The sequence below is a fragment of the Onychomys torridus genome, chromosome 21 (assembly GCF_903995425.1).
Source record: "Onychomys torridus chromosome 21, mOncTor1.1, whole genome shotgun sequence".
Taxonomy (NCBI): Eukaryota; Metazoa; Chordata; class Mammalia; order Rodentia; family Cricetidae; genus Onychomys; species Onychomys torridus.
Genome location: NC_050463.1, coordinates 29,154,276 through 29,174,243, shown reverse-complemented (window position 1 = coordinate 29,174,243; position 19,968 = coordinate 29,154,276). Strand labels below are relative to the sequence as shown.

Here is a 19,968-nt window from a genome sequence, read left to right as displayed (position 1 = left end):
AAAAAAAGAGAGCACCAAGATGGTGGTACTGTGCATGCCCCCCCCCCCCACACACTAAATAGACCTGTCTTGGATGTTTATAACTAGTATGAATGGAACTGATACACTGTAAGACTGAAATGTTTCCCATTAAAACTTAGTTTGAGAACTATACATTCTGTAACACCACTGAAATATATCATGATCATGAAGTTAAATTTTAAATCATGATAAAAACTGGAATGCTGTTGCATTTATGTGTGTTATCAATGCGTCATACCTTGTAGGTGGGAGAAGGAGAGAAACTGGTGAGAGCTCTCTTTGCTGTGGCTCGAGAACTTCAACCGTCTATAATCTTTATAGGTAAGTATTTTCCCAACTAGGTTGAGCATTTATGAAATACCACTTTCCTATATGAGAACTTTGCTCAAAAAGCTATTCAGAAGGAAGGCATTTTAAAGAATGAATTCAGTAGGACTATTAATAAGTACAAACTATATGAATATTAGATGGTTTACTTAGTTTGGGCCTAAACCCTCCTCTTTACCTTTCCTCTAGATGAAGTTGATAGTCTTTTGTGTGAAAGAAGAGAAGGGGAGCATGATGCTAGTAGACGACTGAAAACTGAATTTTTAATAGAATTTGATGGAGTAAGTATTGATAATCTGTATATGTGCATATATTTCTTTTTAAGATTTATTTTATCATATGTGTTTGTGCATTTGCCTGCATGAGTTTTGGTGCACCATATGTGTTCAGGAGCCTGTTGAGGCCAGAAGAGTGCATAAGCTCTCCCAAAACTAGACTTAGATGTGGTTCTGAGCTGCCATGTAGGTGCTAGGAACTGAAACCCAGGTCTTCCAGAGCAATAAGTGCTCTTAACCTCTGAGCCACCCCCCCCCCCCCCCCGACAGGGTTTCTCTGTAGCTTTTTGCCTTTCCTGGAACTCGCTTGGTAGCCCAGGCTGGCCTCGAACTCACAGAGATCCGCCTGGCTCTGCCTCCCGTGTGCTGGGATTAAAGGCGTGCGCCACCACCACCCGGCTCTGAGCCATCTTTCTAACCAAAAAATATTATATTTTTTACTATGGCAGTATTTTAATATGTATACTTTCCTACTAAATGAACCAAGCTATAAATAAATGCATGTATAGTTTCCCTTTTTATTTTATCTAAAATACTGACAAAACTTTTTGGCTTGCAGGTACAATCTGCTGGAGATGACAGAGTACTTGTAATGGGTGCAACTAATAGGCCCCAGGAGCTTGATGAAGCTGTTCTCAGGTAGTGAGAGATGTTTATGATGGTTATATTTCTTGTGTTCATCTCCCCTATCTATCTATCTCTTTTTTTTTGGAGGGGAGGGTGTCAAGGTTGTACTATGTAGCCTTGGCTGGCCTGGAACTCATAGAGATCTGCCAGCTTCTGCCTTCCTCATGCTGGAACTAAAGGATTGTGTGCCACCACACCAGGTTTATCTCACCTACCTCTGATATCCTGTACTCTCAGCTTTAAGACTAAATGATTTTGGGGCTGGAGAGATGGCTCAGTGGTTAAGAGCACTGACTGCTCTTCCAGAGGACCAGGGCTCAATTCCCAGCACCCACATGGCAGCTCACAACTGTCTGTAATTCCAGTTCCAGGGGACCGGACACCATTGGCAAAACACCAACACACATAAAATAAAAATAAATAATAAAAACAAAACGATTAAAAACAAAAAGACTAAATGATTTTTCCTCCATGTGTTGTCCGCTGCTGTCCTGGTGTTTCCAACTATAGCAAATGAGGTCAGGCCTAGGATGTTATTAAAACTGTATCTAATAATTTCTTTTAGTTAGCATTACATTAACTTTAAAGTCTAAAATCACTCCCCATCCTTACTCTTTCCTTCAAGACAGGGTTTCTCTGTGTAGTCCTGACTGTCCTGGAATTCACTCTCTAGACCAGACTTTCCTGAAATTCACAGAGATCCACCTGCCTCTGCCTTCCAAGTGCTGGGATTAAAGGCATGTCCCATCACTACCTAGCAGCGGAATTCATGAGAACTGCTCTCCACTCTTGTGTGTTTGAACAAATTAACTCTTCATGCTGGAAGAAGAGTCTTTGACTCAGTATTAGATTCCTAGCTTTCCTTTTCTCAAGGCATTTGTAACAACTTTATTGTTTCTATGACTGGCTGTTGACAAGGTAGAAATCTTGAATCCATGTTGGTGTTCTTTTTCATGGCACCTTATTCTTTCATTATTGTTACACAGCACATGCTGAGTTCACTTAGTGTTGCTCACATGTGTGTGTTTAGGCCTGACTGCATGGGATTGGATAACCTTAGAGGGCACTATCCCTGAAGAAGACTGTTTCTTCCTCTTCCAGCAGGCATTAATTACCTTCATGAGCTCTTCATCTAGGCATGAAGCCTTGTGAGATCTTTCCCATCCGTGTTTCATGTCAATAGGAGCTATCATTTTTTAGGTCTCATTTTAGGCAGTCATGTTGAAGTATCATGAGTGGGGCTTCACTGTCATTCTTTTTGTAATTATGTTTATTTGGATCGGGGAAATGCACGTGCATATAAGTGTGTGCACGCATATTGAGGACATCTTCCCAGAGTCTTCTGGCTCTTTCTATCACTTGATGTAGAAGATCAAATTAAGGTCACCAGGCTTGGTGCTAAGCACTATTATTCATTGACCATCAGGCCTGTTTTTGGTTTTGGTTTTGGTTTTTAAACAGGGCATCTGTGTAGTCCTGACTGTCCTAGAACTCGCTCTGTAGACCAGGCTGGCCTTGAATTCAGAGATCTGCCTGCCTCTGCCTCCTAAGTGTTGCCTGGCATGATGGGTTTTTTTTTTACTATTATTGTTGTTATTATTTTTAATCTTTGGCTTTTTGAAATAGGATCACAAGTAGCCCAGGATATACTAGAGTTCACTGTTATAGTCAAAGCTTAAATTCTCCTGACTCCATTCCCTAAATGCTGGGACCACAAGTACACACCTCCACACACACTTTCATACCCCCCCCCCCCATTATTTAGTTTCTTGGCCCTAGCATCACTGTGCAGTGCCACTCAGGTGCTTGGTGGCTGTGGTCACTGTCCACCCTGTAAACTGCCACTCCACTGGAGTAACTCTGGGTAGATGATACAAGGCTGTGGCTGCCTCAGGTTATACTTAAGTCACCTTTATTTAAACATCATGAAGTACTGTGGGTTAAGATATAATTCAGCTTTACTTGACAATAATAATTAAACTCTTTTTAGTATTAAAAATAAAAGTACAGTTGTAAAAGAGTATAAAAAAAGTCCAAAAGCCTGTCCCAATTCATAAAGTCTTAGCCTTACTGAGAATCAGATTAGATGCTGTGTGAGCTCTGCTCAGCTGTTCCACACAGTAAACCTTTGTAAATTAACACCTAGTCAAAATGATGAAATGAGCATTTGTTTCTGTAATCTTTGTCCTTTCTGCTTATTATGCCTGACATTGTTTGTTTCAAAATATCATTGCTATTAAAGTACACATAAAATACAGACTTAATTTAAGCATGTATTGAATGGAAGATTTCTAAGCATTAACCAGAGGGTTTGAAGAAAAAAACAACCAAGCCTAGAGGCAAACCCCTGTGATCCAAGCTACTTGGAAGGCTAGGTAGGAGGATCACAAGTTCAAGGCCTGCCTTTACTACAGAGTGAGGTCAGGGCCAACCTGGGCAGCTTAATGAGAATATGTCTTAAGATAAAATAAGAAAGAAGGGCAGCAGAAAAGGGGTTGTCTAGCACCTGCGAGGCCATAGGTTCAATTGCAGGTGAGCCACCCACACTGAAAAAGTAAAAATATCTTTCTATATTAATAATCAGAAGGTGCTTTTAGTACCCTTAGATATTATACTTACAGCTTTTTCCTGTCAGTTGTTATTTGAGCTGAGTTACCTGTAACTTCAAATTTATATTTCTAATTTGACTTTTCAGGCGATTCATTAAACGGGTATATGTGTCTTTACCAAATGAGGAGGTATGTATATTTATATTTCAAATTTTTTATTAAAGTAAGAGCAAGACCATCCTCATAATATTGTATTTGCAACTCTGTGGTATAGCCATTTTGAAAACAATTTGTTGGGGTTGGAGAGATGGCTCATCAGTTAAGAGCACTGACTGGATGCCTTTCCAGAGAACAGGGTTCAGTTCCTAACACCTGCTAGGGGTTCACAATGGTAGCTCCAGTTCCAGGAGACCCGACACGGTCTCTGGCTGACACAGTCAATACATACATGTGGTGCATATTCATACATGCAGGTGCAAAATACCCACACACATAAGATAAACATAAATCATAGAAAGAGAAAGCTTGTCAGTTTTTAAAAATAACCATAAACTTAAATATGACCCAGCAATTCCCAAACACTTATCCAAGAGAAAGACATAGGAAGACATGCTCAACGATATTAGAGCAGCTGTTTTTTTTTTTTTTTTTTGGAGCTGAGGATCGAACCCAGGGCCTTGCGCTTGCTAGGTAAGCGCTCTACCACTGAGCTAAATCCCCAACCCCTTCTTTTTTTGTTTTAAAGATTTATTTATTTATTATGTATACAGTGTTCTGTCTACATGTATACCTGCAGACCAGAAGAGGGAGCCAGATCTCATTACAGATGGTTGTGAGCCACCATGTGGTTGCTGGGAATTGAACTCAGGACCTCTGGAATAGCAGTTGGTGCTCTTAACCTCTAAGCCATCTCTCCAGGCCACAGCTGTCTTAATACTAGCCTCAACCGGGGGGGGGGGGGGGGGGTCCATCAATTGCTTAATGAATAAACAAATAGCTATATCCAGTTAATGAGTGCTATTTAGTTCAAAAATGTATTATTTCATTATCTAGGGTTTGGGGTGTAGCTTAGAAATAGAGCATTTGTCCAGTATGTATAGGGCCCTGGGTTTGATCCACCAAACTGAAAAAAAATTAATCAGCTACACATATTACACTCATTAATATGAACAAAATTAAAAAAAACAGTATAATAAGGGAGAGGAGACATATACATATGATTTCATTTTATTGTTTTATTTACTCATTTTTCTTCAAAACTTTGTGTATAATTGTTTTTCCTGATGTCTGTTTGTATACCACATGTGTACTTGGGTCCCAGTCAGGCCAGCAGAGGAGATCAGAACCCCTGAAACTGGAATTATAGAGAATTAGGAGCCTCCATTTGGGTGCTGGGAATCAAACCAGGTCTTCTGGAAGAGCAGCTGTTCTCTTAACCACTGAGCCGTCTCTCCAGCCCCAATTTTATTCCTTTTAAATGAAATATTTAGAAAAGACAAATTTCTAGAAATGCAATCAGACCAGTGGTTAGTAGGGTGGGGATTAATTCCAAATAGGCATGAATGAAGTTCCAGGGGTGGCAAATGTTCTAAAATTTTATTATGTGACAGTTTTACAATTCTGTATAATTAAGTCATGTGAATTATATGCCTATAGTGTATGAAATCCTTGCTGTATAAAATCATATGTCATTAAACCTTTTTGAAAATATTGTATTGGAGCTGACGAGCTGGCTCAGCGGTTGAGAGCACTTGCTGTTCTTACTGTGGACTTGGTTCCCAGAACCCACAGGACAGCTCACATCCATCCAATCTTGGTAACCAACTGTGGTTTTCTAGTTCAGGCTCTAAGCATCCTTGGTGGTAATAGCAGCCACTTCCTCAGTGCCGTATGCACACTGGATGTTGGGAAGTTCCCACACTAGTTCTCACAAAGAGTTTTATTTAACAGTCAGAAGTGAGACCTGAGTCTGGAATAGTACATTAAACTAGTTCTTAGTTTATTAAATAACACTGATCACGTTTTAATTCTGTTGAGGTTGAGCCTTATTGATACTTCTTTAATACTTATTTTCAGACGAGACTGCTTCTACTTAAAAACCTGTTATGTAAACAAGGAAGCCCACTGACCCAAAAAGAACTTGCACAACTTGCTAGGTGAGTGGTTTCATTCATCCGACTGTCTGTCTGTCTTAGAGTGCTTGTTTCATTTGTAAAGATAACTCCTTCTATGCTGTTTAAAGTGAGCTAATGGAAAACTTGCTTAAGTAAAACAAAACTTATTTGGACAGTTCATTTACTAAAGAACTTCTTGTCTTTTACTTCGTTTATTTTCTTACCTCCTCTTCATGATAAAATGGAATTTCAATTTCTGTTTTATACTAGACCTAAAAAAATATCTAATGACAATATTATAGTCTATCAATAAAGCTTATAAATAAATTATATTAAAGTAATTTGAAAAGTAAAATCCCCTCATATTTGAGACCAACTCAGATATTTTCAATTATACTTGCTTTTTTGCATTAGGTGAATCACATTTATTTGTTCACCTGAAAACATACTTTTAAACATAATAAAGGAAGCTGAGTGTGGTGGTGCACACCTTTTCCCAAGCACTTGGGCAGTAGAGGCCATAGAATCATGAATTGAAGGCCAATCTGGGTTACATATAGAGACCCCATCTCAAAACCAAGAAGGTCATGACATAGGAATGGCAGCTGTCACTGCAGTATCTTGCAGTGAAGGCCAGAGACTGGTCTTTCTTTGGACTCTATCAAACCTTTTTATGTGTAGCTGGGGGAGTGACTCAGTGGTGAAGAGTACTGTCCGCTCTTCAGAAGACTCCTCATGCAGGTCTCTGAAGACCATCCCCCAGGCAGACTTTTTCTTTCTCCTGCCATGTTAAGGAAGCTCCTCCTTCCCGTGAAGGCTCCCATCACGCTGGCTTTCTCACATAATGACAGCATTTCCATCCCTCCTCGATGCCCTATCATGGTCTTGAGGCCTGTTCTCCTAATGAAGCTGATTCCTGAGAGGTCACTGTGTGGCAGCATCCTTTCCCACACAGTGCTACTGCTTACTGTCTCCTCATTATTACATTTACTAAATAGAAAATTACTTACAGGAAACATTGTGGGTCAAGGGGATTCTGGTAGACTGACTCAAAAGAATTTTTATAGAAGGCAGGAGCATTATTAGATCTTAAGCAGGTCAGATACCAAAGATTTAGGACTTTCAGTAAACCCACTCAGAACACTATTGGTTTGTTTGACCCGAATTCTGCAATAAGCCTGAGAGAGTAAAGGGAGGGGAGTTGAGCCTGATGAATGGTAGACTATATATATTAAACACTTGATCACTGTACTTGAGTAGACACTGGCTGCAGGCAGGACATCCACAGATTACATCCCTGACAGTGGCATAAAATAGTTTGAGGAACTGGAGGATCAGGTCAGGTCATCCTTGCTACATAGCAAGTTCGAGGCCAGTCTGCATACAAGTATAAAGTAAATAAAATGAGTTGTTTTCTCGGGTCTTTCCTGGGAATCCCATTTAAATGATAGTGTCTCACTAATATATAGTGTATAGCCGAGCAGTAGAGTGCTTGCCTGGCTTGTATAAGACCCCAAGTTCCTTTCATAACACTACTACTACTGGGGAAAAAAGGGGGAGCAGGAAAGGAAAAGATTGTTTTTACTTTATTTTGTTTGTTTAAGATAGGATCTCCCTATATATCCCTGACTAGACTGGAAGTCATTATGTAGACCAGAGCAGCTGTGAACTCACATGGGTTTTGCCTGTCTCTGCTGGGGCTAATGGTGTGTCTCACTGTACCCAGCTATAATTTAAAAACTTAGGAAGTGGTGCTGAAGAGATGGCTCAGAGGTTAAGAGCACTGGCTGCCTTTCCAGAGGTCCTGAGTTTGAGTTCCAGAACCCAGATGGGAGCCACAACCATCTAAATCCAGTCTCAGGAGATCTGATGCCCTCTTCTGGCCTCCTGTGGTACCTGGGTTGCATGTGGTACACAAATACATGCAGGCAAAACACCCATACCATTAAACAGAAAACAACAAAAAAGTTACTTAGTTCAGTAGTAATTTATAAGAATACCGAGCTCTTAAATGCCCATAAAATAGGAGCATCTATTGGCCTCCCTGTCTGCTGAGGCATCCTCTTCAGATGTGCTTCCTTTTTACAACTATCTTCTATACCAAACATTGCTTTTATCTTTTCTGCCTTCATTTAATGAATACACCTTTTTAGGTCTCACCTCACTAAGGGGGTGCTCTTTGCCAGTAAAGAGACTAATTAACTTACCAAACAAGTAATTGTGGCTGGATGTGGTAGTGCATTCCTTTATCCCAGCACTTAGGAAGTAGTGCACTACATAATAAGCCCCTTTCTTAGAAAAAGAAAAGTAATTGTAGTTCTGTGTTGATTGGCTCTGATGGCTTATAAATTTGACCTTTCCAGGTGATGTGTTTATAACTTAATGTGACCTGCCTCAGGGTGTATCTTATCCTAAAGCAGAGGTGTCCTGTATTTTGACATTGCATATGACATAGTCATCTATAAGTGTGTGGGCCTCGTTTATAGCTGTCTTCAGATGCATGTAGGCTTCAGATTAGACAGATAGAAAGGAATGGTTCTCTAATGATGAAAATCTGAGGTGTTATAAGGAGTAAACATTAGATTGTGTTGTTCTGTTTGTTTGTTTTTGTTGTTGTTTTTGGTGTTTCAAGACAGGGTTTCTCTGTGTAGCTTTGCGCCTTTCTTGGAACTCACTCTATAGTTCAGGTTGGCCTCGAACTCACAGAGATCCTCCTGCCTCTGCCTCCCAAGTGCTGGGATTAAAGATGTGTGCCACCACTGCCCAGCTAGATTGTGTTGTTCTTTTAAATGGGCTTTTCTATGCCCTTAAATTAAAACATGGCACTGGAGAGATGGCTCAGCAGTTAAGAGCACTGGCGCTCTTGGAGAAGACCTACTTGCAGTTCCCCACACCTACATTGGGTGGCTCTCAACTACCTATAACTCCAGCTCCAGGAGATCAGTGCCTTCCTCTGGCCTCCGTGAGCAGGTGCACACACACAGTTCTGTGCAGACATGCAATCAGGCACACATACACATAAAGCAAATAAATATATAATCGTTAGCTTGCCTTTCATGCAGAGATTTTTGTGTGCTCTTTCTAGTGGGACTTTTTGTCTCACTGTATAGTTGAAGTTAGTCTCAAGCTTGTGATCCTTCTTCCTGTACCTCATGAGATGTAAGATTACAGGGAAGTTTTAATCTGCAATGAACAAATTTTTTATCTCCTGCTTCCACTGTTCAGAATGACTGATGGATACTCTGGAAGTGATCTAACAGCTTTGGCAAAAGACGCGGCACTGGGCCCTATCCGAGGTGAGTATGAAAGCATTCGAAACACTACAACTTTGAATGGTACCATGTTCTAAGTTTAGCCTCTTGAGAGATGCATAGTTTTACACTTTATTTATCTTATGTGTTTAGGGGTTTTGACTGTTTTTTGATGGTGGTATAGGGAGGCTGTTTCTCTGTGTAATAGCCCAGGCTATCCTGACACTCGTTTTGTAGACCAGGCGCAGGCTAGCCTCTGCCTCCCAAGTGCTGGATGGGATCAAAGATATGGACCACCATGCTCGGCTAGAGTTTTGCCTTCTTCTATGTATCTGCACCATATGCATGCAGTGCCCACATAGGTCAAAAGAGGGTATCAGATATCCTAGAACTGGAGTTACAGCCAATTGTGAGCTGCCATGTGGGTGCTAGAGATGAACATAGATCCTCTTATAAGAGCAGCAAGTACTCTTAACCACTGAGTCATCAGTGCAGCTGGAAGTTTCTCTGGTCCTGCCCACATCCCACAGCCACTTGGTCCCAAGTGAGCACATAGAGGCTTATATTATTTCTAGACTGTATGACCTATAGGTCAGGCTCTTGCTAGCTAGCTCCTACAACGTAACTCACCCATTTCTGCTCATCTATCTGCTGCCGCACGGCTGTGGCATTAATGGTCTACTGGCACCTTGTTGCTCCTTGAGCCGCCGCCTGTGTCTCCCCACTCCACCCTTCGTTGACAGTAGGAGCTATGAACGCACGTGCTCCTTTACCCATGAGCTGCACACAGAGAGGCGGGACCGGAGAAACCTGCAGCTACCTTTGGTGCCCAATGTGGGGCACTGATCTACATAGACCTGATAAAGCTTAAAAAGGGTTCTTTTGGTGTCCGTGTCGTCCCCACCCCCCACCCCCCGAGACAGGGTTTCTCTGTGTAGTTTTGGCGCCTTTCCTGGAACTCACTCTGTAGACCAGGCTGGCCTCGAACTCACAAAGATCCGCCTGCCTCTGCCTCCCAAGAGCTGGGATTAAAGGCATGCGCCACCACTGCCTGGCAAAAAGGATTTTTTATTTTTATTTATTTATTTTTGGTTTTGCGAGACAGGGTTTCTCTGTGTAGCTTTGCCCCTTTCCTGGAACTCACTTTGTAGACCAGCTTGACACAAAACAGTATCTAGAGTAGAAGTCAATATGCATTCTTTGTGAAAGATCAAAGTAAATGGTTTAGGCTTTCTGGAAAACATGTTTTCTGTTGCATGTTCCTTATCTTTTCTTTATTAACAACCTTTAAAATATAAAACTAGGTTGACTAAATGACTCAGCTGTTAAAGAGAGCCTGAGTTCGGTTCCTAGCACCAAGGGCAGATGACTCACAACTGCCTGTAACTCCAGCTCTGTAGGATACAGTGCCTCTAGCCTCTTTGGGCACCTCTCCTCTACTTGTACAGCTCCTCCTCCACACACATAATGATTCATTATAATAATAGTAGTAATAAGTGTAAAGCAATCTACAGAACATGTGAAATAGCCCATGAGCGTTTCACCCCACCCCTTTAGAAAGCCTTTCCTTGTGTTCTAAAACCTTTCCCACTCATCTAAGCCTAAGTTCGGACTTCATCTCTGTTTTACACAGTAATCCGTAGATTGAAGAACTGCTGTAGACCTCTTAACAAGTTTTAAGAATAGTGATAATGACTGCACATAGTCTTACTACCTGGTATGTAAGTGTATCTCATGTGTATACAAACGAAACAATATTGAGTCAAACAAATGGATGCAAGCTGGGCTTTAAATGGAAAGGCTTTCCAAATGGTCAGGCTTTTCCCAACTGAATTGTACTTAATCAATGTAGCAGCAATCACAAAAATTCCATTTTTTATTTTATATAGAGGCATCCACATATAGTACCTAGTATATAAAACAAAAACCTTAGTTAGTGCTTACATTGCAAATGTTTGATTTTACTTTGTTTGTTTGAGACAGAATCTATGTAGTCCTGGCTATCCAGGAACTCACTATGTGGAGCAGGCTGGTCTCAAACATATATAGAGATCTACCTGTCTCCCAAGCACTAGGATTAAAGATATGTGCCACTCACATGTATATATTTACATCTCTTATTATGGATACACGGGGTATTAAATATAATAATAATAATGTTCATTTAACTAGAGTTATAAGGTGATAGTTTAAAAGATTTTATAGCTAGGTGTAGTGGTATGTGCCTTTAATCTCAGCACTAGGGAGGCAGAAGCAGGTAGCTCTCCATGAGTTCAAAGGTCAGCCTGGTCTACGTAGAGAGTTCTAGAACAGTAAGGGTTGAATAGTAAGAGTCTATCTCAAAAGAGAGGAATTGGGCTGGAGAAATAGCTGAGTTAAGAGCACTAACTTTCTCTTCAGAGGACTGGGTTCAATTCTCAGAACCCACATTTCGGTTCAACCATCTGACACTTCAATTCTAGGAATCGAGCATGCTTTTCTTGCCTTTGCAGGCAAAAGGCCCTTATCTGATAAATAAGACATATATGTAGGCAAAACACCCATCCATAAAATAGGAATAAAATAAGGCTTTAAAATAGATCTTAAAGCTTTTAAGACTTAGTATTCCTGAGCCTGGTGGTGGTGGCAGCGGCGGTACATGCCATTAATCCCAGCACTAGGGAGGCAGAGGCTGGCGGATCTCTGTGAGTTCAAGGCCAGCCTGGGCTACCAAGTGAGTTCCAAGAAAGGCACCAAAACTACACAGAGAAACCCTGTCTCAAAAACAAAAAACAAAAACAAAAACAAGTTCAAGGCCAGTATGGACTACAGAGTGAGCTGAAGTTTGGCCTGCGCAGTATAAAAGAGCATCTGGACACAGCACAGTGATTAAACATTGCCTAACATGTCCAAGCCCGGTTTGGTCCCCAGTACTACAAATAACAACCACAACAAAAGAGACCTAAGGGCTAGGAGGTGACTCAAGTAGGTAAGAGCACTTGCTGTGCAAAACTAAAATCAACCCCCCTGAGTTTGACTCACCAACATCCACATGTGAAAACCAGACATGACTTCACATGCCAGTAACCAGTACTGGGAACCTTTCCCAGAACTTAGCCAGCCAGCCAGCTTAGCCAATAGTGATACTCTGGGCCAGTGAGATACCTTGTTTTTGTGCAGTTGTTTGTGTATTGATGTATGTGCAAGCAAGGAGGTGCCCTGGACTATCATTCCGCGTCTTTTATTTTCTGGTAGGATGTCTCCCTGAGCCTGGGTCTCAGGTTTTTTTGTTTTGTTTTGTTTTGTATTGTTTTGTTGTTTTGTTTTGTTTTGTTTTGAGACAGGGTTTCTCTGTGTAGCTTTGTGCCTGTCCTGGATCTCGCTCTGTAGACCAGGCTGACCTCGAACTCACAGAGATCCATCTGCCTCTGCCTCCCGAGTGCTGGGATTAAAGGTGTGTACCACCACCACCCAGCCAAAATTTTACAGACAATGTATGGAGACAAATATCCAGGCCCAAGTCTTGGTCCTACAAAAATCTCAGGAGGGTCCTCACAGGGACAGTGACTCCTAGGTCCCTGTCAGAAACCCATGTTTGTAGAAGAAATACTTCAATTTCCCACAGACAAGTCCCCATGGGGTAGAGGATCCTCAACAACAGAAATATCTTAATCTCCTCAAAGTGAGATTTCCCCCCTCTCCCCCCCCAAAACCAAAACCAAACAAGAAACTGAGGGACTAATCTTGCCTCAGTACATTCTTTCAATCTCCTGGAAGTAAGACCCTGAAACCCTCACGATTGGGATGCCATCCCACCTCCCAGAAGCAGTCATCCAATGGGAATCAGTCCTCATCTTCTCAACAGGTGTGTCCCCTGGTGTACTCACAGTGGATACAGGAAAATAAAGTCAGCCCTTGACATTCTTCGTTACTGGCTGGTAACACTTACGGGAAGGGATTCTCCACCGAGATGTGTCATTGCTCAGATTCAGGTTGCTGAATCTGTTACTAGTTTCTGCTTCCATGCTGCTTTCCTCTGAGAAGTCAGAGGGAAGAAACAAGACAAAGCACCAGCCAAGCAATGACCACGGGACTTTCCTTCTTGGTAAGAGCACAAACAGGGAACAGGCCAGAAGGACTAGAGCGCTCAGTGCTTCCACAGGACCCAGGTTCAGTTCCCAGCACCTTCACGGTGGCTGTCAACCCTCTGTGACAACATCCCATAGGGTCTGACACCCTCTGACCTTTGCAGGCAACAGGTGTGCACATGGTGCACAGACATACACGCATACAAACACCCACAACAGGAAATAATAATTTAAGGAAGTAGGAATGAGGGGCTGGAGAGATGGCTTCACATTTAAAAGCTTGCTGCTCCTATGGAAGACTCAAGTTGGGTTCTTAGCACCCACATTTGATGGCCTGCAATCACCTTAACTCCAGCTACAGGATATCTGATGCCCTCTTCTGGCCTCTGTGTGTACTTTCACACATGTGACAAACACAGAGAGACATAAATAAAAATAATAAATCTTTTTAAGTAGAAATGGAAGAGAAATTGGCAAATCAACTTCTCTGAAGTGTCAATTCTTGATAGTGACTAAGGAGCAAGAAAACTGGTTTGTCTGTTTCTTTTGGCAGTGCTGGGATTGAGGACCTCATACATGCTGTTGAGCTAAAGCCTCAACCCCTACTGCATTTTATAGAAATTTTAGTAATTAGAAATATTTGGTTATGAAGAAAACAAAATTTTTTTATTAAAAGAAATAAATCTAGGGGCTGGAGAGGTGACTCAGTAGTTAGGAAGACTGGCTGTTCTTACAGAGGACATAGGTTTGATTCCCAGCACACACATGGCAACTCAAAACCAACTATAACTCCAATGGATTCCAATGCCCTCTTCTGACATCCACATATAACAGGTGTGCATGTGTGCAAAGACATACACGCAGACAAAACACCCATACACATAAATTAATTTTCAAAATCTTTTATATGCCTAGTAGTTTTAGCCATGCCTTTAATCCCAGCACTCAGGAGGCAGAGGCAGGCGGATCTTGGAGTTCCAGGCCAGCCTGGTCTACAGAGTGAGTTCTAGGATAGCCAGAACTACATAGAGAAACCCTGTCTTGAAAAAACAAAAAACAAAACAACAAAAACCTTTTATTACCAACAAGTTGCATTCATTTTAGTTCTGTTTCAAGTTTGTAAACTGCTGTTTGGGGCAGTGCTAGAAACCGAATGCCTATATTCACTCCTTTGTAGTTACTCCTTTGTAGTTCTGTGTGCCCTCTGTGTGCACGTCTCTTGACTTCAGTGATCTGTGTTATACAGGTACGATTGGGCCACTGTACTTACATTAAGTATCTGACTTATGTCTTACAGAGCTGAAACCAGAGCAGGTGAAGAACATGTCTGCCAGTGAGGTATATACTATTCTATTATGACTTTTCTTCATTTTAATTCACTTAATTAGAAACAAGACAATTTTAACTTTGCTTCATTTCAATATATAAGGCTTATAAAATCAGTTACTATGCTGTATTTTATTAATGGTTAAAAAACGCAATCATTTTCTCTAATCAGGCTATGTAAGCACTGGATGAAAAGTTCCATGAAATTTGATTTAGTATGTTAGGAGGATGTAGCTCAGTGACAGAGTATGTGCCTAGCATGTCTAAGGCCTTGTGTTTGGTCCTCAGCAATGTTAATAGTAGGAAGCTTCATATGCAAGCATTTGACATGCTGCCAAAAAGCAGCATTCCCATCTCATGTTTGTTGTAACCAACCCCATGAACCAGCACGAACTTAGCAGATACACTTGTGGTAAATAGAAGGTGACCAGTGTGCAATCTTATGGAAGTATGGAGAGAAAAACTAGAATTAACATCAGTTTGGGTTGTTGTCTTAGTTACTTTCCTGTTGTAACAAACAAAACACCATGACCAAGGTAACTTAAAAACTAGCAACTGTGACCAGCATGGCGGCAGGCAGGCAGGGTACTGAAGCAGAAGCTGAGAGCTTTCGTCTCTATCAGCAAGGAGGAGGCCAAAGAGATACACTGGACCTGCATGGGCTTTTGAGACCTCAAAGAGCAACCCCAATGACATACTTCTTCCTCCACCAAGGAACAGTTCCACCAACTTCAGGTCAACAGTCAAATATGTGAGCCTTGGCAGGGCAGGGCATTCTCGTTCACATCACTACAGTTACATATCCCAGTGGGAGAATTTGAGTATTTTTCCTGTTACTTTATCAGGTTTTTCTCTAGTGGATGTGTGGAGTTGTTTTAGAGAGGAAAACATGCTTTGAAATGTTAGTATACAAGAAATAACAGTACATTGGCATACGTTTTATAAGGTTTTATAAATGATTAGCATGACTTTCTAAGAATATATATTTTATAAAATTAACAAAGTTCCATTTTAATCCAGTGTTTAATGTATACACGGTCATCATTTTTATGTCACTTTTTTTTAATCTAGATGAGAAATATTCGGTTATCTGACTTCACAGAATCCTTAAAAAAGATCAAGCGCAGTGTGAGTCCTCAAACCCTAGAAGCATACATCCGCTGGAACAAGGACTTTGGAGACACCACTGTTTAAAATGCCTTGTAAGCCTGCAGAACATTTTACTTCACAAGAAACAGGAGCTTCAGAGAAGTTACCAGCTACAGGAACTCAGACTTTGTTTACAGGACTTTTTAGAGTTTTCCTTTTGTGCACCAAACTTGAAGAGGAACAAGAAGACAGACCTAAATAAAATATGCAATGTGAATGAAATTTTTGTTGAAGGCCTTCTTGCCTGATGGTCATGGTTTTCTCAGTCAGCACTGTTAGTTAGAGCACAGCAAAAATAGGTTCTGTTCTTTATTGATAGTAATCATTCTGTAAATAATAATTTGTATATTGTGTTCAGATGAAAGTATTCCAGAGACAGTGACTGGCGGTCACAAAGAGCCTGCTGTTGTGTCTCCTGACGTTTGCTCACAACTCTACTTTCTGCTTTCCTTTCCTGCTGTTACCTTAGCTCCCTGTGACTGGAAGACCAAGCGCTCGGAGTTCTTTCCTGCTGTTCTTACCAACTCCAGTGTGCCAAATGGAACCCTTTTCCCTCTGCAGTAAGAAAGAGCTACGCTGAGGCTTTTTTCAACCTAGATATACAAACATTAAACCGTTAATACCTTCTTTCACGTTTTGTTTTTCTATTTCATCGCCTTGTCGCCAGTTTAGAAAGCAATATAGTAACAACAGAGAAAATCTGGCACTACAAAGGTTTGAAGGTTTGAGTCACTCTGTCATGTAACATGTAGATCAGTCCTTGTGTGCCCTGCAGTATTCTTTTTTCTAATATGTCAGAAATCCATTATAGACCTAACTTATTCCAGCTGGACTTCATTTTTGTGTTGGAGTTATTCTGTTATTTTAGAGAGTAAATTTTACTAACTATAAATTGAGGCACCAGTGTGAGAGAAGGGACACACTAGGAGGTAGGACATTTCTAGTTTATTGCTTATTACTTTCTTAACAGGACAATTAAATGCCAGTGGCACTACCATCTTTTTACGGATTACCGTCCCTTCCGTGAAACTTAAAATACCGAATTTTTCTACAGTGCATATATTTTGTAGGTTTCCTGTGCTTACTTTTTAACTAAAAAAGCTCTAAGTCTGTTGACCTACCTTTTGTTTCCATAAATGTATAGTAATTCTTTATTGTTTGTATAAATATGGCTGGACTTTTATTATAAAAATGCATCATAGAAAGTAGAGGCTCATGTGTGGCCTTTAAGAATTGTATAAAGGCAAAGGGATATTTGCCATTAGTTTACTGGTTAAAAGTTTGTTTACAGAACTTTTCTTTGGTGCTTAAATGATGCTATGTAAAATATGGGTAGAAAGAATAATTTTGTGGTAGTAAGACCAACTTTTCATGTAAGAAAGATATTTGAGAAAACACATTAAAACACTTGCCTTCCCCCCAGATAAAAATTTTATGATAAAGTCATACATCCTCAGTTTTACTCTTAGTCTTGTTAAAGATTTATCTAAATATAGAAGATGGATTATTTCCTAGAAGCATATGCCTTTTTTTTTTAAGTCATATCTCTCTTAATCATGATTTTAGACATCCCTGGATGATAAAATTGAAAAGTTTAGATAAACAGGAAAACAAATTTAAACCAAAGCTGTGCATATTTTTGGTTCTGGCTAATGTCTGTTTAAGGTCTCAGATGTTAGAGCACTAGTTACGAATACTGGTGATGCAAGCCTGTGATTATGATGATAAGTGCAGCAGTCCTAACCCAAAACATCTACAATAAAGCTCTTAAACTTCATTTGGTTTCCATTTAGGAATGGATTAATAACATCACCACTATTTATGTATTGAGACAGGCTTCCGCTCAGTTTTAAAAATAGAAGAGCCTTTATAGTTAGATTATGATTCTTTTGGCAAGGGTTTTAAGAGGTAATGAAATTTTCATGTCTAAACGATACAAAAGTCAAGTTAACCTAACTATTGAGTCAGAGGTACTACTTTGTGACTCCATCAGTGTGTAGACGCTCGCTTGTTCAGCAGGCAGGAGGCTCAGCTAGTGTTGGAGATAATTTTCTGTGATGTCTTATGACCCAGGTTTAGTTTAGGCTGTTTTGTTTTAAAACAGTCTCGTGGAACCTAGGCTGGCCTAGAATTCAATGAGTAGGAATACCTTAAATCGATCTTTCTGCCTCCACCTCCCAAGTGCTGCAATGCTGGTGTGCACGCCACATTGGGAGGTTTGTTCTTTTTCAGTAAGGACAGACATTGCTGGGGGTTCAAATTAATACTAGATTTTAATTAATATTAATTTTAGATTTTTGTATTGAGCTCTGATTACTGTTCAAGATGATGTTTAAAAAGTAAGGATTGGTATGTTAATGTGACAGAGTCCTTACAAGCTCGGTGAACTTCCTCATCACCTAACTGAGCCAAAGGAAAGACTCACTACCATCTTTCCACATCTGCTAGGGCTACAAAGCTTTCTGAGACTAGAAGCCAACTGAATTTGTTTTTGTCTTTTTGTGCTTAAGGTTGTAACAGGACAAACAGAATTTTAAGTTAAATTTGTGGCATTCTTTGTTTATAATGTAAAGTTGTTTATGTGTCCTACAAAAGTAACTTTTTTGTAGAATGAACTACTTACAGTTTGCTTTTCAGATTCTTAAGGCAGAAGATTTCCCTTTAAATGTCTGTCTAAATTTTAGTCTTAACTTTTTACTTCTACAAAAGAAATGACTTAAAGGGTACATACAGCTGCATATAGTGGGTTTTTATCCTAATTAATTTTATTGTAAATAAATGATAAACTTTGTTTTGCCTTAATTCTTTATAGTTTGAATCTTTGATATTTCAGAGATTGCAGTTTTGATGGAGTACTTTGTAACTCTTGTGCTAATGAACTCTGAACAAAAGACACAAAGCAATGAATAGGAGGCTCTGGAGACAACGCAAACTAGTCAGAAGAGACAAAAATCCCTGTCTGAAGAGCCCTCTTATGTGTAAGCTTCCAGCTTGTGCAGTTCGTTTGAAAATTAAATCCAGGCAGAATGCAGCTGACCTGTTCAGATGAAGAGGGAGTTCAGGTTTCTGAGGCAGCGTGGCAATGAGAAAGGAAATCTTGGAAAGGCCTGGGATAGATTAGCCCCCACATCATCTGCAGATTCTGATTCCTTGGTACTTTCACAGAGGAACCCCGCAGATAGCCAAGTCTGAAGAATCAAATTGAGCCTGTTCCTGCCATCCCAGCCCTTGGGGGCTGAGGGAGGGGAAGGACGACTGCCAGGCCTAAGCCAACTTTGCTACATAGTCCTTTCAGTCCAGCTCGAGTTTCTCAGACCCTACCTCATAAAACAGACAGTAAGCCTGCCGTGAAGTTGACTGTCTAATCCCTGTACCCGAGGCCAAAGTGGACAGACTCAAGGTGTGAGGCTACAAAGAGTTCAGGCCATCCAGGGAGAGCCACCCAGGCGACCTGTCTCAAAAACCACAACTAACAACCCGAAGACAGCAAAGAGGACACAAGAACACTGATGGTAGGGTGGGGTTGGGTGAGAGTTTGGAAACTGAAAATTGAAGCATGGCAGTGGTGGTGCACACCTTTAGTCCTGCTTGCCCTTAGTCCCAGTGCTCTGGAGGCAGAGTTTGAGGCCAGCCTAGTCCACAAAGTGAGTTCCAGGACATGCTCCAAAAGCTACAGAGGGAAACCCTGTCTCAGAAAAAATAATAACTACATTTACAGATGCCAACCAAGGACTATTTTGAAAGCAAGACCTTTTTGGGATAAAAGTCTGGGGCCTGATGGTTTATCTCAAGCTGGAATTCAAATCATTGTTCCTGTGGTAACCCAGAGCTGGATGTCACACCAAGTGGCTTGACAAGGTCACCTAAAATGATAGGCCATTTAATATGGGCAATGGGTCAAGAATTAGGAAGTTAGTACCTCCTAATGGAGTGGATAGGAGTGCTCAAAACTGAAACAGAACTGTGGGATGGAGTTTATTTTTCAATAATTGGATTTCAGAAAGCTAAGGGGACTGACTCATCAGGTCCTAGGACTTGCTTGGGTTGGAGTTTCATTGGATTTTTCTTCCATCTGTTTGCTGTGGCACAAACAGTTGAAAATTTTTTAATGGGTTCTGTTGGTATTTTCCTGTAATCCCAAGCATTTAGGAGTAAGAGGTAGAAGGATCAAGGCCATCATCAGCTCTATAGTGACTTCAGACCAGCCTGGGCTAAGACATGTTCTCATTAAAAATGGGTCCTAACTCCCCAGGGTTCAATTT

At 40.7% G+C, this 19,968-nt stretch overlaps 1 protein-coding gene across 2 annotated transcripts in view; it reads left to right on the top strand.

The window, feature by feature from the left end:
* Spast (spastin) overlaps positions 1–18,508 on the top strand; it is a 46,788-nt gene extending 28,280 nt beyond the window's left edge. For both annotated transcript variants that reach the window (XM_036170538.1, XM_036170537.1), the window contains 8 exons: positions 267–342; positions 538–629; positions 1,183–1,262; positions 3,946–3,988; positions 5,876–5,955; positions 9,139–9,209; positions 14,529–14,569; positions 15,629–18,508. In XM_036170538.1, coding sequence (XP_036026431.1) covers positions 267–342; positions 538–629; positions 1,183–1,262; positions 3,946–3,988; positions 5,876–5,955; positions 9,139–9,209; positions 14,529–14,569; positions 15,629–15,751 — 606 coding nt within the window. In that variant the 3' untranslated portion in view covers positions 15,752–18,508. The remainder of the gene's footprint in view (positions 1–266; positions 343–537; positions 630–1,182; positions 1,263–3,945; positions 3,989–5,875; positions 5,956–9,138; positions 9,210–14,528; positions 14,570–15,628) is intronic.
* The last annotated feature ends 1,460 nt before the right edge of the window (positions 18,509–19,968 follow it).